Source organism: Melanostigma gelatinosum, assembly GCF_949748355.1.
Source record: "Melanostigma gelatinosum genome assembly, chromosome: 13".
Taxonomy (NCBI): Eukaryota; Metazoa; Chordata; class Actinopteri; order Perciformes; family Zoarcidae; genus Melanostigma; species Melanostigma gelatinosum.
Genome location: NC_136646.1, coordinates 24,812,658 through 24,839,131, shown reverse-complemented (window position 1 = coordinate 24,839,131; position 26,474 = coordinate 24,812,658). Strand labels below are relative to the sequence as shown.

At 41.8% G+C, this 26,474-nt stretch overlaps 2 protein-coding genes across 3 annotated transcripts; one reads left to right on the top strand and one right to left on the bottom strand.

Annotated features, from left to right (window-relative positions):
• Positions 1–112: 112 nt before the first annotated feature.
• Positions 113–14,308, bottom strand: ift70 (intraflagellar transport 70). Of its 2 annotated transcripts, XM_079281673.1 has the most exons (21): positions 14,152–14,308; positions 13,749–13,814; positions 13,390–13,599; positions 12,262–12,318; positions 12,004–12,139; positions 8,629–8,733; positions 8,410–8,538; positions 7,228–7,277; positions 6,635–6,787; positions 5,550–5,615; positions 5,382–5,435; positions 5,110–5,175; positions 4,728–4,804; positions 4,141–4,348; positions 3,993–4,040; positions 3,588–3,659; positions 2,661–2,764; positions 2,192–2,270; positions 1,320–1,449; positions 936–1,134; positions 113–448 (listed from the first exon to the last, which is right to left on the bottom strand). In XM_079281673.1, the coding sequence occupies exons 1-20, from the start codon at positions 14,197–14,199 to the stop codon at positions 998–1,000; spliced, it is 1,995 nt and encodes a 664-aa protein (XP_079137799.1). In that variant the 5' UTR covers positions 14,200–14,308; the 3' UTR covers positions 113–448; positions 936–997. The 2 variants fall into 2 exon arrangements, with proteins under 2 accessions (XP_079137799.1, XP_079137800.1); XM_079281674.1 differs by lacking the exon at positions 3,993–4,040.
• A 2,014-nt stretch (positions 14,309–16,322) lies between these two features.
• On the top strand, positions 16,323–24,221 carry LOC306786823 (uncharacterized protein). The gene is made up of 4 exons (XM_079281705.1): positions 16,323–16,420; positions 19,067–19,197; positions 20,030–20,159; positions 23,336–24,221. Exons 2-4 carry the CDS (start codon positions 19,071–19,073, stop codon positions 23,547–23,549), a joined length of 471 nt encoding a protein of 156 aa, XP_079137831.1. The 5' UTR covers positions 16,323–16,420; positions 19,067–19,070; the 3' UTR covers positions 23,550–24,221.
• The last annotated feature ends 2,253 nt before the right edge of the window (positions 24,222–26,474 follow it).

Here is a 26,474-nt window from a genome sequence, read left to right as displayed (position 1 = left end):
GTTCGAGGTTCTTACAGCTCGTTTCTGCAGGACGTCTGTAAAAAGGCTTAAAACAGGTTCATGATATTATCTATTAAAAGCATCATATTTATCTAAAAACTAAAACACCATATTAAGACAAAAATAACGACTTTATTTCCTTCAACTTATGTTTATCTACTAAATATAAAGACACAATAGAGGCCGCTGTACAAAGACCAAAGAGTAACTATGCATGAACGATGAATGTCACATACAAAACGTTACCATGTATTTCACATGAGCATCAATAAACAACCAGTCAAACTCTGAAGTCTGCTGTGCTTACACACGTTATCCTCCATGAGAGAGACAGACAGATCGAGAGTCAGGCATTCCAGATGTGAAGCCTCTCGGCTCAGTTACACCACTGAATGTGAAAGAGTCTGAAGTGAAGCAAGAGGAACACCAGCTGATGATGTAAGATGTCCTGGAGCGCCACTTCAAAATAAGAGCTTCCCCTGTGGTGTGTGTGTGTGTGTGTGCGTCTGTCTGTCTCTGTGTGTGTGCGTGTGTGTGTGCGTGCGTGCGTGTCTGTCTGTCTGTGTGTGCGTGCGTGTGTGTGTGCGTGTGTGCGTGCACGTGTGTGTCTGTCTGTCTCTGTGTGTGCGTGTGTGTGTGCGCGTGTGCATGTGTGTCTGTCTGTCTCTGTGTGTGTGCATGTGTGTGCGTGCGTGTGTGTGCGTGTGCGTCTGTCTGTCTCTGTGTGCGTGCGTGTGTGCGTGTGTGTGCGTGTGTGTGCGTGCGTGCGTGTGCGTGCGTGTGTGCGTGTGCGTCTGTCTGTCTCTCTGTGTGTGTGTGTGTGTGTGTGTGCGTGCGTGTGTGTGTGTGTGCTGCTCGGAGGAAGTCACAACGTGGACATTTTTTGATTGATAGGAATATAGAGCGTGCACAGCAGCTTTATTATGTGCGTTGACCGTCTCTTGATCACAGTCAAGTTCAAATGTCCGACATCGACAAAATGCTGTCAGTGATGACGTCACTTGTTCCAGCCAATGACGTCGTAGAACAGCGCCTTGAGCAGCCGCGCCTCGTAGGTGACGGTGTTCTTGCCGATGTGGACGCGGGTCTCCTCCAGAGGCTGCTCGATGATGGCGGGAACCTCCCGACCGTACGCTGCCGGAGAGACAAAGGACTCAACGTTAACAACGCTCTTCTTCTGAGGTTGCTGGAGTTTAAACGTCCCAAACAGCACAAAGATCAGCAGTGAGCTGCATGAGCCTTCAATCTAACAGTTTGTTGTACAATGAGTTATCTGTGTGTGTGTGTGTGTGTGTGTGTGTGTGTGTGCTGCTGCTCACCCTCACAGTGCTCCAGGAACTGGATACACTCCTGTACCACGGTGTCCCTCAGCATGACCATGTGTTTGGACATGTTCTCCAGCAGAGACAGGAAACAGCGCTTGGCGTAGAACCATGTGTCCGTCCCCAGCTACACACACACACACACACACACACACACACACACACACACACACACACACACACACACACACACACACACACACACACACACACACACACACACACACACACACACACACACACACACACACACACACACACACACACACACACACACACACACACAGTGGGACAAACACACTGTCTTTAGTGTGATAGTGACAGTGATATTTTGTGGCAGGTTTCTGAGAAATAAAAAGTTGTATTATGTGTTTTGTTTAACTTGAAGTCACGGGCAGAAATATTTATAACGTTTTATGCTTTTATTTGTGCAATTTAGCGTGAATAAATGTTCCTTTGTCCTTGGTGTGCTTGTACATCGTTGCATTTAGTCTCTGTGAGCTTTTCAAACACAGAAACCTGATCATCTTAAACACACGTTGACCTGCTCTCGCCCCACAGCTGACTGGAGTAGATCCTGCATTAAATGTGACTCCGTGGTGGTGACCATTGAGAGGCTGAGACGGGGGGGGAACTCTCAGGACGTGATGGCTTTGTGTTCTCAGCTGCAGTCAGAGTCGCTGGTGTGACTGGATGAGATCAAAAAGAGCAGCTCGGCCTCACAGAGGAGTCCTGGAGAGCTCAGAGGGTTCTTTTTGGTTTCAGACTTGATACACGTGTTGTTGTTCCTGCGCAGCGTAAATGTGCTGATAAATGATAATGATCGTCTACACGCTGATGTCCAACATCCCGAGAACAAGATGGCTGACCTTCTTCTTGTACGGCTCCAGGCTCTTGATGACTCGAGAGATGCCGAAGTCGTAGTTCCCTTTGGCGCAGTACAGCGTCCTGCACAGAGGAACAGCCTCAGCGTGAGTTTGAAAAGTCCTATCAGGTCGATAACAAAGTCAGTCTGGTTTCACGCTAAACATACAGCAAGACCTCGAGGATGCGTTTCCAAAATGGAAAAGAAAGAAAATTTGAAATATAAACTGACAGAATGAAATAAATAAAGACCTCAAATAAACTGTTGTTGTGACAGGAAGCAGAATGAAACCTCATTTCAGAGTTCATATTTGATTTTATTTGATTTAATAATGCCTGATGTGTGTTTTTGATGTCCATCTTTGCGCAGCACTGTAAAGTAGAGGTCGGTGGAGTTGTGGAGGCTCATGTTTGTATTCATTGAACCTCTGTGATGCACCGAGCTCAGCGCCAGAGGACAGCAGCTGAACTCACCCGATCACCAGGTTGACGATGCAGAGGTGGAAGACCTTCTTGTCGGGGTCATCGTAGGAGATCTGCTCCTCCTCTTTCTCGATCTTCCTCATCAGCTCTTCAGCCTGTTGGACGACAGGAGGAGGAACCAGAGGAGACTCGTTCACAAACTACACCCATAGAAGTACTTTGTGTACTATAGAGACACAAAGAGACAACGCTGACAAGAAAACATTATTCGCTTAATATTTGTAGGATTTTCATATTTTCCATTTTTTAACAAAACAAAACAACATCCGACTCGTTGTGTCTTTAAGTAAAGAAGTACGATCAGCTCAATGTACGTACAGGACGAAGAGTAAATGAACACTATGCAGAACAGTAACATTGAACCATGTAATGTAAACTGTAACAGTGGAACCAGGTCCATTACATTCAAATGAACTTTATTATTTAATGTTCAATCTCAGAACCCATCAGCTGCCAGACTGAGACAATACTTCTGCTCGTTGTTTACAGAGACGACGGCTCATCTCTAGAAGCAGGAATCTGCATATGAATGCAGATCAATGATTCAAAGTGTAACTTTATAGACATGTATTATATTGTGACATACTGTAAATCACTCATGAACACACTGAAACACGATCGAGACACAGCGGACACATTAACGTGTAAACAGCATCTTCATGTTGTAACTGAGGTTAAACGAACTCTTTATATTACTGTGTAGAATCACAACAAATCACATTTCAGCTTATATTTAAATATATATTTTATCTGCTAAATCTTGACCTGAAAAGCAACCAGTGGAGTAAAAAGTCTCATGTTCCCGTTGAACTGTGTTCACGTAGTTTTAACCAGCGAGTAAAACGACGTGAAGCAGAATGAAGCTCACTGTTGAATACAGCAGTGACATGATGTCATGATGTCATGATGTCTGTGTACCTCCTCATTCTGGCTGGTCAGGATGTAGGACACACACAGGTTGGCCAGGACCACAGCGCTGACATTCAGGATCTACAGAGACACACACACACACACACACACTTTACAGAATATTTTTAAGCAGTACTCTGACCTTTAACCTTTAGGACATCTTTTCCACGGCGTGCAAGTTTCCTCAAACTGACTTTAGGTTTGTTCATAAAAGCTTAACTTCAGCAGAGTTTATCGGGACTTAAGTGTCTGAAATTGTTCAGGTGCCAGAAAACGACACGAGCAACACTGCAAACAAGGAAACAAAGAAAGTCAACAGCCCACACAGGAGAAGACGGCTGAGACGGATATCATGCACAGATGTGAAGACACTGCAGAGGCATCAACACAGAGCTGCTGGCTCTCTGGTGTTACCGAGGGTTTGCACTTGCAGGGACACTCCTGAATGTTACACTGCTCCACCTGGACAAGAAGGGAAAGGGTCAACGTGTCGACCGCTGCAGCTGACTGACAGCATCATGTCTGAGCGTTGACTGAGAGAGTAACGGTGTGAAGCACTCACGTCTTCGTAGTGCTTCTTGACGATGGGCTCGTAGAAGCCGATGGCCTCCTTGTATTTGTTCTGCATGAAGAGCACGTGGGCCACGTTCAGCTTCCAGGTGTCGTCCTCGTTGCAGACCTCCACCGACTTGCGGAAAATCTTCTCCACCATCTGGAAGTTCTCCCGGTTCCAGTAGATCTTGGACTGGGCCATCAGGACCACGATGTACCTGGACAGCAGCGGGACGATGAAGAGCACGGTGAAGAGGTTCCAACAAGATCATCTTCGATCTTATTCAACCGGAGTTCATTTGTCAAACGTTTCTTCTTGTTGCTATTCGTTCTTACAGGGAACGAACAACGCAACATGTGACAATGATTCAAGATCCAACGCTTGTATTCGTCACCGGTGGTTAGAAATCGATAGAACTCCATGATGAGAAGTATTAGAAGTGTTTATAAATAATCAAATATTGGTGCAAAATATCAACGAGCCATCTGTTTACTTCTCTCACTTTACCACTGTAGGTGTGTACGCGTGTGTAGGTGTGTGTAGGTGTGTGTGTGTACATACGGTATATGTGTGTGTGTGTGTGTGTGTGTCCCCACTTCTCCTGCATCAGGTCGTTTTCCTGCAGAGAGTTCTTCTGAGCTTCATCGTCTCGAGCCAGTCGGGCCTCCTGCACCTTAGAGAAGACAATGTAAACGTAGCACATTGAAAGAGATCAGCATATGTGAGGGAGTTGATATCGCTGATTCATGAAGATTATTTTTGTTGATTGAATGCAGTAATTGAGTCACTTCTGATAAAAGCTTCAGCTCAATAAATGTAAAGTAAATGAGAAACATTCTTTAAAAGATCCACTTTGAAGTTCTAAATGTAAGGTCAGTGTTCCACGGATCAACTGACAGATTAAGACAACAGGTTGACATTTTTATGGAATAATTTATCTCCAAATCAAATATAGAAAGATCAAACAGAGTAAACAACCTGCTTGGCCAGCTTCCTCAACTGCTCCGTCAGTTTTCCGTTCATCTCATCAAACTTCCTGAAAGCCTGAGAAAAACGCGACAGTATGAACATGATTTTACATTTATGGAAGAATAACACATGAGCCCTAAACTTAAAGGAAACATAAGCTCATTCTGAAGGCTCATACTTGTATTTTGTGTTTCTACTAGAACCTGTTTTCATTAAACACAGTGTTGGTGATCATTCTGTGGGTTCTACTGCGACGCTTTAATCCAGATGTTTCTCAGTACCTCCTCTGGTGCCGTCTGGCAGGTCAACAAGGCATCAAGGAACTGGTACATGTACTGCAAAAGACAGAAAGTCACCTTTAATATGGATCCCGCTCCAGGAAACCTGTCATGACGACTGAGACGTTGGAGCTGTGAAGTGAAAACATTGGAATCGGTCCAGAAACTCACCGGCGAGAGGAACTTGTAGGTGAGATGCGTGTTCTCTGCCAGGACGTCAGCCGCCAGGTCGAAGTACTGCGAGAGAGACGAGTCCAGCACAGACATGAATACCACTTCACTGAGAGACCCACAGCTCTCTGTGCCAGCCAGCACTCACACACCACAGAGGGGGGGGCAGCTCAACAGGGGGGAACTGTTCGATCAGGATGAACAAGGCATCAGGAGGAGTTGTTACGTTATGTGGTTGCTGAGAGTAATTGAAAAGCTGAAATGACTGTTGGTGTGAATGATTCATTCTCTTGAGGTTTGTTTTGCTGTAGTGCTGAATATTCAAGTCCTTAAACGGGATTCTTTGAAGTGAGGATCTTCTCAATCGTCAGTGTTTTACTACAGTAGATGGAGTTCAGAGAATCAGTATCAGGTTAAGTGAACGCTATATTTAGAATGCTTTCACTGCTTTACTTTGCTGTCTTTCAGTCTAAAATACGTCCACAGCAGAGCTGCTTCTGTTTCTATAAACTCCACACGACCAACACGGACGTGAGCAGCTGGAGGAAGCCGGTTGCGTATCAGAGTAAAGCGGTCGTCTTGTGTTCAGTGAGCTGCATAGAAGCCTCAATGTGGGTCAAACCTGGTGTTGGTAGAATTACACAAAGCTTTCAAACCTGAAAAAACAAAGTCAGGAGGACGAGGGGAGCCTGAACGGAATCTCCAGATCCTCAAAGAGTGCTCTGTTAATCACGAGTTAAAGACGAAGCTGGAGTCAAACTAAAAACATCAGCTTCAAGCAGCAGACAAAGAACTGCAATGTAAGTGAGAAACATTCCAGAGAGAAGTGTAACACACAACGGTGAGAGAGTGATCCTGGTCGGTGAGTGCTGCTTTCACAGACGAAGGTATTTCGTGTGAAATTGGTAAAAAAACAAACATCTGTGGGAATAAAAGCATTCTTTTGTCAAACTGCACAGGCTGGAGGTGAAAGCACATTGGCATTCCTTTCTCAAGCGTACTTAAAGCCAGAGTGGGTCCGGTCTGGGACCCTCCAGGTGCAGGGCCGTACTCTGCGGGTTCGGGGTTCGGGGGTTGCCGTGTACCTCGTGTTTGCAGTAGAGCAGCAGCAGGTTTCCGAAGGTGACGGGGGGGAAGGAGGGCTGCTGCAGCAGGAAGGCCAGCTTCTCAAAACCCTCCGACGGCTTCGTGTCCATGTTCACCAGAGCCTGGTTGTGGAGAGTCACCGGGTCCAGCTCCTGCACACACACACACACACACACACATCATAGTGTAGGTACACTGTGTCGTGACTCTGCACTGTATTAAGACGGGCCGTTGTTCAGCCGTTTCTTTAGATGTCATTACATTCCACTAGGGGGCACTAGAGGTACACTTCGCTCTCTTCTGCCAGCTGAAGAAGACTGAGTGGCAGTTACAAACTGGACCAAGGACAGTTCCCCGTCTGAGCATTAATATTAATGAAGCAGCTTCCAGACGATAAAACTACCGTCGGTACCTCCGTGTAAGCCTTCACACCGATGGGTCTGTTCTCTGTTATCTCCAGGCTGTCACGGGGGCAGGTCCAGACAGCCCTCATTCAGATTACAGCACACACACACACACACACACACACACACACACACACACACACACACACACACACACACACACACAGAGTGAATGGGTGGTGATCTACCTCCTCTGATCGGGGGGGCATGTCGGTCAGAGCCTCCTGAGCTCCTTTCACTGCAGGAAAACAGAAAGAAAGCAGTTCATTTCAGTCTGAATCAGTTTCTTTGTAGCGTGAACAAATATAAATAAAGTCAAGAAACCAACACTTTAAAGGTGCCCCGTTTCCTCCACCGTAACTCACTGTGTGTATCCTTGAGCCCTAACAAACATGGTGGAAGCATTTCCTCCCCAATGAAGCTGACTTTGTGTGCATTGTTTACATCCAAGTTCCTCTTCCTTACCTTGTAAAGACTCCACAGGGAACCTGTAATTGTGTCTTTTTTGTCACAAGAGGTCTTTCAATCAAAACAATAAGAAAAGACTTTGATGACATGGTGAAGTAGCGCGGGATCATGGGAGTTGTTCTCTTCATTGTTAAGAAGTTAACGTTCGTTAACGTGACGTTAAGTTTACGTTACTTTGCTAACTTCCCAATAGATGAGTCGACAACACAAACAGCTGCTGTCCTGTTTCTGGTCAAAACAATCACACATTGAATGTTGTTGTAATGTTAGCGTACACATTAGATTGGCGGCTGGCATTAAGTACTTGTCATAGACACATCGTAGTAAGCTGGATCTGAAACATCATATCAATCAATGAGGTCTCTACTGGACGTTTGTTTGTGCTTCACAGGCAATAAATAATGGCGCTCCGTCATGAATCAGCAGTAAAAACAAAGTAAACAATAGAGTGGCTCGCTGACTTCCTTCCTCTGACGTATCAGCTGGTGTTTCCTGTGTTCCCCCGAGCAACTAGAGGGGTGACGGGGACATGTTGCCATCGACAAGCAGCCATCGAGCTTTTTAAGACTGAAGCGATAATCTAAGTACACAACTCAACACAATATATAACATACTGGAGGTCTTCCCATTTTCAGACATTTTAATGCAGAAATGCTCCTTATTAATCCTGAAAGTATAATAAATAATATAATAAATTAAGTCACAAAGCAATTAGAAAGTAGCTCCAGACCTTTGAATCCACACACTCCACTGAGTTTGAGTCAACTGGAAACAGAGAGTAAAAGTTGTTGAGTCTCTGTGGCGTCGTATTACTCATGGAGACAAGTCAAAGAAGTATTTCTATGAGAACGCCACCCGTTAACCGGGTTATTTAGTGCGTATGACGTGAGGGAGGATCTCACCATTCTTCAGCTGGTATTCGATGGCAGCTTTGAGGTTGAAGGCTTCGATCAGGGCCGTCTGATGCAGCACCAGCGTGTTGCCCACGCTGTGGACGTCGATGCCCTCCGTCGTCAAACCGACGCTCAGCTCTGGGACGCAGAAAACACAACGTTCATCATCAAAGAATGTCACTTATTTAACCTTTGAATGTCTCCGTGGCTGCTGTGAGGAGGTTTTACCGGGATGCTCCCTGATGCCTTGCTCGATGATCTCGCCGATGTACTTGACGGCCTGAGGGTAGTTCTTCAGGCTGTAGTAACACAGGGCGATGTTGTAGGACAGCGCTGAGAGACGAGCGACACAAAGACAGAGACGACATGATGGACTTCAAATAGTGCACGTAGAGGATGTTGAACACATTCTTGATCTGATAACCTGCCAAAGTTCTCCTTAAGCTTGTGAGAAAATAACAATTTAAAATCATTAGCCTTCACTTTTCCCAGCTTATGAAACCTTTAAAATGTTTCCTTTACTTGAGAACAAACCCCTGCTGCACTTTCTACTCTACGTTGTAAGAAGCCCTGTTGGAATACTGTAGGAAAGAGACATCTTCATTCATTGTGTTCTTGTGTGCAGGTCGTTCTGGGCTGTGGACTGTCGATGACACGTAGGACCTACAGTTAGCACCTCGACGAGACACTCAGGCATCCATCTTGCCTTCTGTCTTCACCAAAGAACCAAAAACTAATCTCAACCCCTCAGAAACACTCAGAGGTGGCACACGTTACAGATGAGGACTGATTGCTGATTGAAGAGTTGTGCGAAGGAGTTTCACTAATTAGAAAAACACATCAGAGATTCATAATAATGCAAGTAATTACCAACAGCTGTGAAAATAAGTGTTTCTCTTTTGTTTGACACAGAGTTTAAAACAGAGTTCTGGGTCTTTCTATCAGATCTGTGTTGAGCGTTTCTAAAAGAGTGTGAAACCATGAAAACGTGTTCAGAAGAGAAGATTCTGCTGCGATCAAGTGGATCCCAGTTTCATTAAGAACAGGGTTCCCTCTCTTCTCTACAGATCAGTTTTGTGGACATTTTAGCAAAGCTACGGCTACAAAAGAACAATGCAGCATTGTGTTTGTAGAGACAATGCTAGCACAGTAAACAAGTACTGTGAGCCAGTATTTAGTCATCGTTCTTCATTATCAACCAGCTCTCATCACGCCAAACACACGTGTGAAACCATCGCTTCTCACCAGCTCAATCACAAACCAGCAAAACCAGCTAGCAAGCAACTGACCCGCACATGCTAACACAGCTTAGCATTACTCGACTGTTTGAAACAAGTTGCAAAGAAAGCAAAGTTATGTAAAGTCATGCAACCTGCATGTGACGTGATTCGTGCGTTCACAGAGTTTCCACAACATGAACGAAATACTCTGGTCCATAAACTACCATTCAAACGTTGTTATGATCAGTGGGCAATGTGACCCGTGATAGATAGACCGCTAGTTCATTCTCAAAAGGAAAGACTGGAATATACAGGACGTCAACTGATTTCCAGGACGCGTGGGAACCCTGGAGAAAAACATTAACCATGAACATGTGACGCAAAGATCGATCCATCGCTGTCTCTTCAGCTGAATCCGATCCTCAAGCTTTTCATCTTGAGATCAGTTTCTTTATTAGATGATGACATTTGTGGCGTGATGTGGATTAACTTCCTAAAAGTTAATGTTATGAAATCACTGCCACACTACTGGAGTCATTCTCGGAGGATCATAACTTTTCCACAGCCGAGACGCTGCTGCAGATGATGACGTAAAGCGGTGCAGTACTGTGTTATTGTACTGTGTTAGTGTGTTATTGTACTGTGTTATTGTGGTATTGTAATGTGTTATTGTACTGTGTTATTGTGTGTTGTTGTACTGTGTTAGTGTACTGTGTTATTGTGTGTTATTGTGTGTTATTGTACTGTGTTATTGTGTGTTAGTGTACTGTGTTATTGTACTGTGTTATTGTGCTGTGTTATTGTACTGTGTTATTGTACTGTGTTATTGTGTGTTAGTGTACTGTGTTATTGTGTTATTGTACTGTGTTATTGTGTTATTGTACTGTGTTATTGTACTGTGTTATTGTACTGTGTTATTGTGTGTTAGTGTACTGTGTTATTGTGTTATTGTACTGTGTTATTGTACTGTGTTATTGTACTGTGTTATTGTGTGTTAGTGTACTGTGTTATTGTACTGTGTTATTGTGTGTTATTGTACTGTGTTATTGTGCTGTGTTATTGTGTTATTGTGCTGTGTTATTGTGTTATTGTACTGTGTTATTGTGCTGTGTTATTGTGTGTTGTTGTACTGTGTTATTGTGTGTTATTGTGTGTTATTGTACTTTGTTATTGTGTTATTGTACTGTGTTATTGTATTGTGTTATTGTACTGTGTTATTGTGTGTTAGTGTACTGTGTTAGTGTGCTGTGTTATTGTGTGTTGTTGTGCTGTGTTATTGTGTGTTATTGTACTGTGTTATTGTGTTATTGTACTGTGTTATTGTGCTGTGTTATTGTGTTATTGTACTGTGTTATTGTGCTGTGTTATTGTGTGTTGTTGTACTGTGTTATTGTGTGTTATTGTGTGTTATTGTACTTTGTTATTGTGTTATTGTACTGTGTTATTGTATTGTGTTATTGTACTGTGTTATTGTGTGTTAGTGTACTGTGTTATTGTACTGTGTTATTGTGTGTTATTGTACTGTGTTATTGTGTTATTGTACTGTGTTATTGTGCTGTGTTATTGTGTGTTGTTGTACTGTGTTATTGTGTGTTATTGTGTGTTATTGTACTTTGTTATTGTGTTATTGTACTGTGTTATTGTGTTATTGTACTGTGTTATTGTGTGTTATTGTGTGTTATTGTACTTTGTTATTGTGTTATTGTACTGTGTTATTGTGCTGTGTTATTGTGTTATTGTACTGTGTTATTGTACTGTGTTATTGTGTGTTGTTGCACTGTGTTATTGTGTGTTATTGTACTGTGTTATTGTACTGTGTTATTGTGTTATTGTACTGTGTTATTGTACTGTGTTATTGTGTTATTGTACTGTGTTATTGTGCTGTGTTATTGTGTGTTGTTGTGCTGTGTTATTGTGTGTTGTTGCACTGTGTTATTGTGTGTTATTGTACTGTGTTAGTGTGCTGTGTTATTGTGTGTTGTTGTGCTGTGTTATTGTGTGTTGTTGCACTGTGTTATTGTGTTATTGTACTGTGTTATTGTGCTGTGTTATTGTGTGTTGTTGTGCTGTGTTATTGTGTGTTGTTGCACTGTGTTATTGTGTGTTATTGTACTGTGTTATTGTGTGTTATTGTACTGTGTTAGTGTACTGTGTTATTGTGCTGTGTTATTGTGTGTTGTTGTGCTGTGTTATTGTGTGTTAGTGTACTGTGTTATTGTGTGTTATTGTACTGTGTTAGTGTACTGTGTTATTGTGTGTTAGTGTACTGTGTTGTTGCACTGTGTTATTGTGTGTTATTGTACTGTGTTATTGTGTGTTATTGTGTGTTAGTGTACTGTGTTATTGAGAGCCCTGCGGGTGTATTCCTGCCTTTCATTGCTACCTGGCAGGTATCCCAGCACTTGCATGGCAGAGGAGAACTTCTTGCAGGCGTCCTCGTACTTGCCGTCCTGGAAAAGCAAACAGCCCGTGTTGTAGACGTAGTCGGGGTCTTCCTGGGGCAGCTGCTCCAGCAGTGACTGTGCAGTTTGTGGGAAGATGAACGAATGTGTGTGAGTTGTGCTGCAGATAGTAATGACTCAAACTGAAACGGCATAATTTGTATTATTGCATTCACAGATAATACGAGAGAGCTCGTCACCTTGGCAGCCGGGTATTCTTCCTCACAGTATTTGATACAGGCTTGAAGCTTCACCATCTGTAACAGAGAGATAGGGACAGAGAGAGAGACAGAGAGAGACAGAGAGAGAGAGAGACAGAGAGAGACAGAGACAGAGAGAGAGAGCAAGAGAGACAGAGAGAGAGAGAGAGAGAGACAGACAGAGAGACAGAGCGAGAGAGAGACAGAGAGAGACAGAGTGAGAGAGATAGAGACAGACAGAGAGACAGAGCGAGAGAGAGACAGAGAGAGACAGAGACAGAGAGAGAGAGCGAGAGAGACAGAGAGAGACAGAGAGAGACAGAGTGAGAGAGAGAGAGACAGAGACAGAGAGAGAGAGCGAGAGAGACAGAGAGAGACAGAGAGAGACAGAGTGAGAGAGAGAGACAGAGACAGAGTGAGAGAGAGAGACAGAGAGAGGGAGAGCGAGAAACAGAGAGAGAGACGATAAACTAAAGGTAAATATTTGACTTTGGGGGGATAATTAAGCAAAACTCTGAGGCACAGACTCTGATCCATAATTCATTTTCATTAGCTTGAACCTGTCTTCTCACAATGAATTCACATATTTTCTGAGGGAGTTACAGAATATTTCTACTGTCGTACTATGCTAACATGACCTTAAATCCCATACGCTACTATACTATACTGTACTATACTCTACTATACTATACTCTACTATACTATACTATACTACACTAACATGACCTTAAATCCCATACTCTACTATACTATACTGTACTATACTGTACCAACATGACCTTAAATCCCATTTGAAAGCAGCATTATTTGTCACTTTCTGGAAATATAGTCGTGTTACTGATGTACACCCGTTAGCTCGACACAGTTGTGCTCGCTGTATTTCATTGCTTGTGCATTTATTGCCCAGATGCATTTGTTTGAGCACTTATGTGTAACAACAGCTCCCAGTGATGTGAAGAGTTTAACAGATGGAGAGAACAAAGAGAAACATCTCAATGTAAATAAGGTGGAGAAGCAGTGTTTCAACACCTGGAGCCAAATGGAGCAGAATGCAGTGAGTCTCAGAACAGCTGCTAAAAGGTTTCACATCATCCTGCTTTTAAAGGCAGCGCTGCGTTCACGCTGTACCTTCATGTGACTGCTGGGGTTGTCGAGCATGAAGGAGGCCTTCGTGGCCTCGGGGTAAGCCCCGGCTTTGTAAAGGGACTGGGCGTAGTACACCTTGTACTCCTCCACCTCCGGGTGCAGCTGGGTGAGCTGCTCGTAGCAGTCTGCAGAGTTGGTGAAGTCCTGGATGTGATAGTAGCAGAAACCCAGCAGAGACAGCGCTGCTCTGGACTGTGACACAAAGGAAAGCAACGAGAGTTAAACCGCTGGTTTGTGTTTGTAACATGAGGCTGTGTGGATTAACTATACAACAACAATCCGTGCGTTTGTAAAACTGTCATTATATATATATAATGTGCACGTTTCATATTAACACTTACCTTCGTGTGTTTCTGAAGTTGGCCGTTTAGGATGTGAATTGCTTCCACATACTGGCTGTCTTTAATCTGAAACACAGAGTTACCAATTATGATGGTTATACACAGCATATTAGAGGTTATTTAGAGATGAAGTAACGTTGTGTTAGGGACAACAACACTGCAAAAGTTTGACTATTATTGAATCGTTTGGTTATTTTTGTTTTTAATATGAATGCCGAATTTACGAGCAGTCGATAGCGTTTCCGGAAAAGTATTTTGTGTCCGGTGTGTGTTTTTCAGTTAGCTAAAAACACTAAAATTAAGGTTTTTTGAATGGAGTTTGGCTCAGCGTTAGCTGGTTAGCAGGGTTAGCTGAGAAGCTAACCTGAGAAGCTAACCTCAACTAAAACAACGCTGTTCTCACCAGTTTGTAGATCGTAGCCGTGTACTCTCCGTCTTTTATAGCTGTCATGGCTTCAGCCCAGTTGTTTTAATGTGAATAAATTACTTTGAGCTTTGAGCGTTCCCAAAAATCTGAAATAGAGCATCGAGCTAGCTTCTGTTTAGCGGACGGACGGATGGCTTGAGCTGTCACTTAGCAACGGAACACACCGGAAATAGAAAATTTGACAGACGTGCGTGAGAGCCAATCGTGTAGGAGATTGAAGTTAAACTGACCGACCTCTCATTTTTTCTCCCTCCAAACATTTATTTACCTGTTGAACACAGATACACAATAATAACATAAATATATATATATATATATATATATATATATATATATATATATATATATATATATATATATATATATATGCAGGTCAGCCATATTTCATTCCAGCAGTTTAAATGTTTTATTATTTGTTATTATTATCATATATATTTTTTAAAGACAAACGTGGCAGAAACACAAAAACAATTACAATCCTCTCATATAAATCAATCCATTTATTCATCTATTAATTATTCTAAAATCAGCATCTTGATTGAAAAATGTTGCTCCTTTAAGGTATAAAATTGTATTTAATTGTGACGTCATTCTGCACACTTAAATGGGTTTCACACTTAAATCCATTTTCAAGTAAGCTGAAAGTTTAAGGGATTGTTATCCATCAGGATAAATGCAGATGATCCATTGAAAGCCTTAGTAAGGCAGGTTTACTGTATGATATGATGATGTTCAGGTGAGGGTCACATGATCAGCTTCACTATCACCTGCAGGGTGAGTTGAACAGACTGAAACATGTGCAGATAATGTAAAGTCAGAATATAAGCAGCCAAAAATTGATGGTCAAGCTGGCTCGACCATATTTGTTCTCGGTTTCTTCCTGAATCGATGCTAGACGTCTGTGCAAGTTGAAATCATCGCGCTCAAAGTCTTGTTTTTCAGAGAAGACAAATTAAACACACACACACACACACACACACACACACACACACACACACACACACACACACACACATTCCTGTGTGGTGTATTTCAGGTGGGAATCGAACCCGTGCACACATACACACATACACACACACACACACACACATACACACAGAGAGAACAAGGGTTCATTGTTTTCTGCTACTTCTTCATTGTGAGCTGCATCTTCTTTTCTTTACAGTCATTATTCCTTGACGTTTGGGCTCCATTGTCTTGCACTAATGAAGCCCACTGAACTGAAGTGAACCGACACTCGGAGCGGATCAGAGCCTGAATGCATCTCAACGTCTCAGAGGAGGATCTCCGTTCTCAGAGTGACTCATGTTTGCTTCTTCTTTGAAAAGCCTTTGATCCACTTTCCTAACTTGTGAAGTGACGGATATCTCAGCTGGAACGTCTCAGAGCTGCAGAGTTTAAATCTGTCAGCCTCACATTCAACTCATTCAAAGCAAAATATTGTCATTTATTCAACACAACTTTTGGGTGGAGCTTAGCATTTAACATGAAAATTTTACTTCTTGAAGGCTGAAGAGATAACCAATTAAAGTCCTTATATTTGTTGAAATATATATTTATTTATCCATCAATTAAACTGACATGTGACGTGAACACATATTTACTGTATGTTCTGAAACAAACTGACTTTATGAAGTAAAACTGCTCAAAATAAATAAAACTGACCTGTAATAAACTCGAAAACAAGTAATAACTTTATATAATATGAGATGTTTAGATTCTTATGGATGTTTCTGTTCTCATTCTTTCTTTCCTTCATTCTTTCTTTAATTCTTTCTTTCTTCCACAGCACAAGCACAGAATGGTAAAAACCACCAATGATCTCATCTCTGAAGGATTCAGGACGTGAATGAGACGGATCCCAGAAAAGAAGGAGAACACACACACACACGCACACACACACACACACACACACACACACACACACACACACACACACACACACACACACACACACACAGTGGTCAATTCAGATGAAACCGAAGGTGCTGGAGCTTCGCCTCAAACCTAAAACCTCATTGTTTTGACCACCAGGCCTCCATAATGACGGAGGAGAGGGTGGCTGCTCTGTCTGTGTGTGTGTGTGTGTGTGTGTGCGTCTCTTGTGTATATGCATGTGCATGCATGCTTGTGTGCAGCCTGGGTGTGTTTCCTCTCTCTCTCTGTCTGCTCGTCTCTCCTGCGTGTCACTGCCTTCTGTTGGGACGGTAGAGAAGCTGCAGAAGAGGAGCTGAGAATCAAACAGGTACGTGTGTGTGTGTGTGTGTGTGTGTGTGTGTGTGTGTGTGTGCAGAGAGCAGCGTTTCATTTACATATCGATGACTTTAGGGGCCGTTAGTTTGATTACCAACGATAACCAGATTGTGCTGCTTTATGTTTTCAGCTTGATTTTCTTTCTGTTCAAAGTTAATTTGAGTTAAAACCAAAACAATGAAAGTAAAAATAAAAGTGCGTATGGATTAAAATAAAAAAAAACGAAATCTCTAAATATTGCAGAAGCGATGAGATCAAATATGATCTATTCGTGCTGCACATAAGAGCATGAGCACTATAAGTGTAATGCGCGCTGGAGATGAAACCGAATGGGACTCTTTTTTAATGTTGAGCATGAATTTCAATCATGCGTCTGCCGTTTAAATATTGAATGAATTCTTCCGTGTGCCTTTTTTCACCGCGGGGCCAAATTTATTTCATGTTGCCAGATTGAGCCCGGTTAGAGCTGATGAGATTTTGGTTGCTTAGAAAAAAAAGAGGAGAAGATGCTGTGCCTTTGAGAAAAGCTGCAGCAGAGAGAGAGCTGAACCACGTGTGCAGTGTGTTGTTTATGTGCTTTCAGGCCTGCGTGTGTGTGTGTGTGTGTGTGTGTGTGTGTGTATACACACCTGCAGGGTCAGAGGGGTCAATGTGTGTTTGATTGAATAGTTTTTGGGAGTTGGTTAATTCTGCATCAAGTGATAACATCTGGGTGTCCCCGGATTAACTGGAGTTTATGTTGCGTTCAAGGACTTTCCTTATTGTCAACCATTAAATAGACAAAAACCAACAACTTGTTAGTGCGTCTCTCAATACCTCCTGACTTCCTGTCTGTGTCTCTCTTCTACGGAAGAAGACATCTTTACAAGGACAAATATGTGTCATTTCATCAGTAATTCCCTAAAACAGCTGCTCCCTGTAGATTTAGTTTGGGACTATTTTCAGCGGCGGATGAATCCGCGTTGAGTGGTTTAGGCAGCTGGACAGTTGATGTGGGAATGTTTTTCTAAACTCCGTGTTCTCGTTTTTAAAGTCCTTGCCTTCTATTTTAGCAACGTCATAAACAGACACTCATCAGTTCTTTTCGTGAGATTTTGTTGACAAAATGAAATATCACCAGCTGGGTTCAAGTCTGCAAACTGGCCATGTTATAAAACACAGTGTAATTCTTAATTAATTCCAAATTGATGTTAATGTGAAGAGGAAGCTAAAAATGTGTGCATTAACGCTGCAGTTCCTTTAATGACCACTACAGGGAGCTCCAGACAATCTGACTGAATTTAAGTGACAAAAAAACAAGTGCGTTACGCTGCAGAAGAGGTTATTTGAGCAGCTCTTAGAGAATACAGAGAACCTCTGGTTTTATATTCATCAATGTCTTTGCAAACATCACTTTTCAAAGATGTGAAAGTCATGTAACCATTGCTGTACAGACTAAAGCCTCTGTGTATTACTGGAGTCATGTGTGTGTAACTGAAATGAACAGCAACTCTCTGAGGTAGTGTGCACTCGCATACTACATAAACTCTCTGCAGCTCTCCGACTCGTTCCTTAATGTGAGCGAGAGTTCAGCCTCGGGCTTCTTCCACTGTTCCTCCCTCCGACACGCCTGGAAGACTTAGAAGTTTGTTCTCAGGCAACTTAGGTTTCCTTTTCCTCGGATTTATCAGGATTGGTAGTCAGGCCGGCGGCAAAGCCGAGAGGGTTTAATAAGGCAGTGCTGAGGACGAGTGTAACACCTGCAGCATGCTGACTCAGGCTGCAGAGCACCAGTAATGGAGTAGAATAAAGACTGAGAGGACATCCAGCACTCAAGGCAGAGGAGACTTCAAGAATAAGTAACGATACGTGATTTCATTATACTAATGTAGTAAAATGAAAATGACAAACATAATTACTCAGCTCGCCTCTGAGTCGTTTGACTTGATGAAGAAGGAATCATAAAGATGTCTACTCCCGACTCAAGCTTCATTAAATGAACGGTGGCAATTACTTCTAATCAATTGGTCGATATTATGAAGCAGAGTTTATGTAAAGATGTGAGTCAAAGAGCTCAACAACAACAAGGGTGACAATGAATAAACAGATTCAAAGTTTAAAATGATTAAACTCAAGCAAAGGAAAGTATAGTTTATCCGTTCAACACATATTTTACATGAGACATTTAAAGGTAAGTCAAGAAAGAAAAGAACCAGAAGACAAAAAACAAAAACATTTAATAGAACGTGAGAAAATAATTCAAGATAAGAACCAGATAGATTTAAATGAAATATATGAAACTGGAGAGAAATAATTAAAGTTTAGTTATTTCGGTGGAATTTATGAAAACAGAATCGTTTGAAGATTTTAATTCAAAATATTTGTGGTACTTTTTCCAGATTCAAGTAAAAGTAATATAACTAGACACTCCAAAAAAACAAAAAAGAGAGATTCAAATACTTAAATGTAGAGGTTAAAAGGAGTGACACCTTTTACAATAAACAGTGAGTTCATTGTAAATATAAACTAGGAGACCATCTTGTCATGGAATCACTCCAGCCAAAGGCCAGGGGCGTAAAGTGTGTGTGTGTGTGTGTGTTATGTAACCACACCCATCTTTAAACTGGACCTGTGCCCCCCCCCCCCCCCCCCCCTCCAGGATCATGGCCCCCAAACTGAACGTGCTGCTGTTGCTGATACTGGCCGCTGCCGCTGTAACGGTCCTCGGCCAGAGGCGTCGCCCGGCGTCGAAGACCACGACCAACGACGAGTGGAACTACAGGGATGGCTGTGAGCGCCCAGATTACTCTCTGTTTACCCCGGGGTCACAGGTCAAGTTCAGGACTCATCGTGATGATGTCAGAGCTTCGGGGGTGTCTGTCGATGTGTGGCTGCCTCTTTGTGTTGAAGCTCTATTAGAGGTCTTATAAGACGGATGAGGAGGACAGAAAAGCTGCGGACCACCGCTTCTGACCAGGCGGCAACCTCCGGTTCAAGTCAAAGCTTCATGTGTTAAAGCTGCATTCTCTCTAATGTCCACCAGGGGGCGACTCCTCTGGTTGTATAGAAGTCTATAGAAAATGACTCTACTTCTCTCTTGATTGATTCCCTCAGTAAACATTGTAAACATGAGTTTATGTCTCAATCTCTAGTTTCAAGTCTTCTTCAATACAGCATGATGTTCATTTAGTACATTATGGTCCATTTAGAGTCAAACAGACCATAAAGCAGGGTAAAACAACTGATTTTAAAATATGATAAAAGAAAAGTAAAAAGTATATCAAACATAAAAAAGAATAGAAACTATAAGAGCAATTAAAGTCCAATTAACTCTTATGTTATTAACGTCGCTGTAGGTATTAACTTTGGCAACCACTGAAACAGGCTAATCTTCAACGGTACACCAACTGACTGACTTTTAACATCAGCATTAAGCTGCTATATCTTTGTGGCAGAGACAAGACGTCCTCATACATAAATGTCAGAATAGCTTGTTGGCCAACGACTCAGAAAACCACATTTATTTATCTTTAAACTCTGATTTTAGAGACTATCATGAACCTCATTTGTGCTTTACTATGTGTCACCAGATCTGTGTTGTCATTGTGATTTCTTGTCCCAGCTGAGAGGGTGAACATGCGCGGTGTGGCCAACCTGACTCAGATCCTGGACAACTGGAGGTTCGACATCCTGAACCATATGAAGGGACTTCTGCAGAACGACCACCAGTCTCTCCTGCCCGACTATGCCAGGTACGGAGGGAGAGGAGGTTATCAGAGGGATACACGATCAGGATATCATAATGTAGTGTAACGTATCGTATGTTATTATATCGCATTGTACCCATAAAGCATAGAGCAAAGTATTGCTTATAACTATCGTAGCGTAACATAACATAACGTCACGTAAGGTAATGTAACGTCATGTTACGTGACACTACGTAACTTTACGTTACGTTATGTTACGTTGCTTTAGGTTGCGTTGCGTTACGTTGCGTTGCGTTGCGGTGCGTTACGTTGACGTTATGTTATGTTACATGACGTTACATGACGCTACGTTACATTACGTAACGTTATGTTACATGATGTTACATGACGTTACATGACGTTACATGATGTTACATTACATGACGTTACGTTACATGACGTTCCGTTACATGACGTTCCGTTACATTACGTTATATGACGTTATGTTATGTTACATAACGTTACGTTATGTTGCATGACGTGACGTTACATGACATTATGTTATGTTACATAACGTTACGTTATGTTACATGACGTTACATTACATGACGTTACATGACGTTACAAGACGTTCCGTTACATTACGTTACGTTATATGACGTTATGTTATGTTACATAACGTTACGTTATGTTGCATGACGTGACATTACATGACATTATGTTATGTTATGACATTATGTTACGTTACACGACGTTACATAACATTACGTTACGTTATATGACGTTACGTTATATGACGTTACGTTATGTTACATGACGTTACATGACGTTATGTTATGTTACATAACGTTGCGTTATGTTGCATGACGTGACGTTACATGACATTATGTTATGTTGCATAACGTTACATGATGTTACATGACGTTACATAACGTTACGTTACATGACGTTACGTTACATGACGTCACGTTACATGACGTCACGTTACATGACGTTACGTTACATGACGTTACGTTACATGACGTTACGTTACGTTACATGACGTTACGTTACATGACGTTACGTTACATGACGTTACGTTATATGACGTTACGTTACATGACGTACGTTACGTTATGTTGCATAACGTTACATGACGTTACATGACGTTACGTCACATGCCGTTATGTTACATGACGTTATGTTATGTTATGTTACATGATGTTACATGACGTTACGTTACATGACGTTATGTTACATGACGTTATGTTATGTTATGTTACATGATGTTACGTTACATGACGTTACATGACGTTACATGACGTTACATGACGTACCATTATATGACGTTACATGACGCTACATGACGTTACATGACGTTACGTTATATGACGTTACATGACGTTACATGACGTTACATGACGCTACATGACGTTATGTTACATGACGTTATGTTATGTTAAGTTACATGCTGTTACATTACGTTACATGACGTTACATGACGTTACGTTATGTTACATGACGCTACATGACGTTATGTTACATGACGTTATGTTATGTTACATGATGTTACATTACGTTACATGACGTTACATGGCGTAACGTTATGTTACATGATGTTACATGACGTTATGTTACATGACGTTATGTTATGTTATGTTACATGATGTTACATGATGTTACATTACGTTACATGACGTTACATGACGTTACGTTATGTTACATGACGCTACATGACGTTATGTTATGTTATGTTACATGATGTTACATTACGTTACATGACGTTACATGACGTTACGTTATGTTACATGATGTTACATGACGTTATGTTACATGACGTTATGTTATGTTATGTTACATGATGTTACATTACGTTACATGACGTTACATGACGTTACATTATGTTACATGACGCTACATGACGTTATGTTACATGGCGTTATGTTATGTTACATGATGTTATATTACGTTACGTTACATGACGTTACATGACGTTACGTTATATAACTTCAGTGAAGTCTGCAAAACATCTTTTGGAGGGAGAACTAATACCAATGCGGATGTTTATGAATGTAAGAAAGAGACTGAAGACTGATTAAGAAGTCATGAACATATTAGAATCATTCCACAGACAGTTATTGTTGCTGTGTGTATAATTACACAAACTGCACCAGAGGATCCTTTCTGACTTTTATTAAATACCAGCAACAGCTCAGTTAAGCAGTCTAAATATGAAACATGATGCGAGATATTTTACGTTACGACATTATAACCCATCACAGGTTTATTATTTGAAATGTATTCGAGCAAAGTTCTGGGAAAAGACTGTGAAGCAGAGATCGAAAAGGAAAAAAAAACAGAAATGAGAGCAAATGAAAAAGAGAGAGAAGAAAAAGCAGCATACAGAGGCCAAATAAAGAAGGGCGGAGAATATACAATAAACATGGCTGCTCCATCACTGTTTATGTAGCCACCGGACCATAATGATGTCTGGTCCCCGAAACCGCGGCGAGAGGCAGGAAACACCAGACTTCCTTTGTGGAAAACTCGAACACGTTTCTTTCTTTCACACTGAATAACACCAAGTTTCCATTTTGACTTTTAAATTGTAGTTTCAGCTGCAGTTTCATATGACGGCATCGACCACAGAGTGAACCCAACAGACTCCTGAAGTTATTCTCAGCTGAAGGACAAACCACATTCCTGTTTTATTTATGTGGAAAATATGGTTCCTTCAAAACACACAGGAGGACAGAGAGTCACAAACGCTATTGAACTCAACTCCCACCGACAGTGGAAGAAGAATTGTAAAAGTACAATATGTACCTCTAACATGTAGTACAGGAAAAAGTACAATATGTACCTCTAACATGTAGTACAGGAAAAAGTACAATATGTACCTCTAACATGTAGTACAGTCAAAAGTACAATAAGTACCTCTGAGATGTAGTACAGTAGAACTAAAATGGAAATACTCAAGTAAAGTTCAAGTTGCTCCTTTTTGTTTTTAAGAACAGAACTTGAGTAAATGTTCCACCATTGACTCCCACTAAACCGTTCTTCACATCTCTGTTCCTCGTGTTGTCTCTTTATGGCGTCTTTACTCTAATCAGAGCTGAAAACCTCAAGTTGAATTGTAAATACACTGAAACATCTGCTTTTACGTGGTTTGAAAGAAGTTCAGATTCTGATGAACCGGGTTGGGGTTTATAGAAATGAAGTGAAGCAGATGAAGGATCCGGTCTCTCTGACTTCCTGTCCAGGATCCAGCCGCTGTCCGAGGCTTTAGACGACCTCTACAAGGAGTTCAACGCCCTCAAAGCTCACCTGGGCGACCTCACCGAGAAGTTCACCGCCGTAGAAACCTTCATCGACGAGGTCAAGGCCGACCGCACGGCCCCGCCCCCGGCCCCGCCCCCGGCCCCCGTCCCCAGACAGACCGGGAGGAGGGTGGTGAAGAAGAAGGCCACTTCCTAAGCAGCCGACGGTTCTTCATCGTCATGTTTGCTGCTGCTTCTTCTTCTTCTTCTTCTTCTTCTTCTTCTTCTTCTTCTTCTTCTTCTTCTTCTTCTTCTCAGGCCGTCTTATGTCTCTATTCGTCTTATTGTACAGCGCTGAAGCTTTTATTTCATTGTGTAATTAACAATTCTTGTTCTCCCAATCTAAAACACTAAGATTAAAATATACAGCTATATATAAAAATAACCACAATAAACATGTTATATTACGTAAGCGAGAGCTGCACTCGGTGTATTTACCAAGAAAATATTCCAAATGAATATTGTTTTCCTGTCCTCCCGATGAAATAGACTGTTTTCTCTGGATGCATTGCATTGTGGGATAGTTACGTCCATGGACCAAGTCCACAGTAAAAACAATAGAATAACACAATAAAGCACATTTGATGAAAAATAAAGTGCATTGTGTTTGTGACACAGCTTCAGTTTCCTCATAACAAATATATTTATTGGTGAAACTCAACAAACAAAGATTGATTTGAAAGATTTCCAGGTTTTAACTTCACATATTGAGTCATATTTTGCAGCACAGCTGAACTCGTTGTGTTTGTTCTTTATGCCTTTTGGAGATGTTGGTTTGGGTTTCCTGCTGCATCATATGAGCTACAAATAAACTCACTTATTGCATTCATTCATTGTTTCAGTCTCTTGTTTCTTCAGAGAATAACTGTAGAACGTGTTTCAGTTTCAGCATCAGGTCCGACTCCATGTCGACCTATCGGGACACGTTTTATTGGTCACGTGACTCAAAAGATGAAGGTGAGCGCAAACTGTACTTTTCTGTGTTTTGATTGGAACTTTTAACGGTCGATAGTTTTCTTTCTCTGAAACTGTTTTTCACTCAAAAAAGCTAGAAGATGCTGGTTTCATAACTAGATGACTTAATGAATAAAAAAAACTATTTAAAAATAGCAAAGATGATTCTAAATATGTTAACTTTTATTCAGATGTTTCAATTCAACTCCTGTGTTGCAGAAAAGCGGAAAGAATGAAACATGAATTCATTTTAACGGACTTCCACAGATCAAATGGTCACTAATGACTTTAACTTAAAAAAAGAATATTTTGACATCCTTTAACTTCTATTATCTTTCCCTCTTGCACGCTTTATTATATTGAAGCTTTATAATGTTTGTTACATGACTGGAGGTTAGTTAAATGTTCATGAAGCTGTGAGGACAGGTGTGACGCTGTCATGATGACGCGGCACCTTTGGAGGCCTGCTATTGGCCGAGTCAGTGCTTGAAGAGGGGCATGTTGGGTAAACAAGATTGCAGTCTTTATTATTTTAGCACTGAGAGGTTTGAGACAAACCATAAATTTATTTTAACTCAAACCAGCAACGTGTTAAAAACTGAGTCTGTTACGTTTAGGTCTGAGGACGCGTTTGAGTCCCGTGGGACGCTGGCTGTAATAACACGCTGTGTGTAATAACATGCTGTGTGTAATAACACGCTGGCTGTAATAACACGCTGTGTGTAATAACATGCTGTGTGTAATAACACGCTGGCTGTAATAACACGCTGTGTGTAATAACACGCTGGCTGTAATAACACGCTGTGTGTAATAACACGCTGTGTGTAATAACACGCTGGCTGTAATAACACGCTGTGTGTAATAACACGCTGTGTGTAATAACACGCTGGCTGTAATAACACGCTGTGTGTAATAACACGCTGGCTGTAATAACACGCTGTGTGTAATAACACGCTGGCTGTAATAACACGCTGGCTGTAATAACACGCTGGCTGTAATAACACGCTGTGTGTAATAACATGGTGGCTGTAATAACACGCTGTGTGTAATCTGCATATATCTGACATCTTTGAACAATGTAAAATGCTATGTTAATTAAAATGCATATCTTTTACATGCCTATAAACATCCTATTGTTTGGCTGATGACGACAAAAAAAGAGAAAATCAAGATGATTCAGCAGAAAATCTTTTTAAATCTCATTGATTTAGGGTTATGATTACAACTGACAACATCGGTGTTGTAACTCAAAATAAATGAATAAATGATTCAATATTGTGTGAATGAGAATCGCTGTTTCAACAGCTCGTGTGTCTGCTCACACAGCTCTACAAATACAAATACTGCACTAATCAGATTTAATCCTTTTACCTCAAACAGAAACTAACGTATTCAATCAGCCTCGATGTTCTGAGTTTTATTGTCCGAAAACGAAACGCTGGGATGTTTTATCGAACGTCTGAGCCTCCAAAGTCCAGATTCCCTCCACTGGACTGACTTCACAGTAAACCGTGTGATGAATACGTCATGAAGGCCGCTGTTAGAAGGAGAAGAAACCCTCAAAGAACCAGGACTCACTTTCACGCCATAATTCATCGTCGCCACACAGCGGCATTGCTTCGCCTCACTTGACCGGTTTGTGAGTGGATTCTCCGGCTGCGAGCTCTTCGAGCGTCCTCCTCACACTTCTGTGTGGAAGGTATAACGCGGATCAATAACACATTTCATGCTCTCTGGTGGCGCTGACACGACGCCGAGGTGAAGTCACACGACTGAAGGAGAGAAGCTTCCACGTCCTGGGCGTCTGATCGTCCTGCTGGGCGAAACAAAGACGGTTATGAAGCTGAGTAAACTCGTTCTCTTCTTGTTTTCATGAAAGCATCTCGTCCTTCTGTGACCACCGTTAACGCCGCTGACCTCTGACCCCGTCATCGTCATATGTCACCAATCAGACGAGGCTATGGATTGTTCCAGCGCGTCTCGACCTGGAGGCCAACGGGAGGCTAACCCTAACATCTGAGGAGCTGCTCTTTAGCTGAGCCTCCGGTCTTAACGAGAGAATCTGGAGTCAGATGAGAAGACGGATATCAGTTTTATTCATGACCGAGGATATGTTTAGCCTAGCTTA

What these genes read in the sequence shown, in the direction of transcription:
- ift70 (XM_079281673.1), bottom strand. Translation starts at nt 14,199, where the DNA reads ATGACAGCTATAAAAGACGGAGAGTACACGGCTACGATCTACAAACTG. An exon ending in AGTGCTGGGATACCTGCCAG is followed by an intron (nt 8,734 to 12,003) that starts GTAGCAATGAAA and finishes CTCGTCTCTCAG; the next exon opens with CGCTGTCCTACAACATCGCC. An exon ending in AACGACCTGATGCAGGAGAA is followed by an intron (nt 4,349 to 4,727) that starts GTGGGGACACAC and finishes GCTGCTGTCCAG; the next exon opens with GTACATCGTGGTCCTGATGG.
- LOC306786823 (XM_079281705.1), top strand. Translation starts at nt 19,071, where the DNA reads ATGGCCCCCAAACTGAACGTGCTGCTGTTGCTGATACTGGCCGCTGCC. An exon ending in GTGGAACTACAGGGATGGCT is followed by an intron (nt 19,198 to 20,029) that starts GTGAGCGCCCAG and finishes TTCTTGTCCCAG; the next exon opens with CTGAGAGGGTGAACATGCGC. An exon ending in CTCCTGCCCGACTATGCCAG is followed by an intron (nt 20,160 to 23,335) that starts GTACGGAGGGAG and finishes CTTCCTGTCCAG; the next exon opens with GATCCAGCCGCTGTCCGAGG.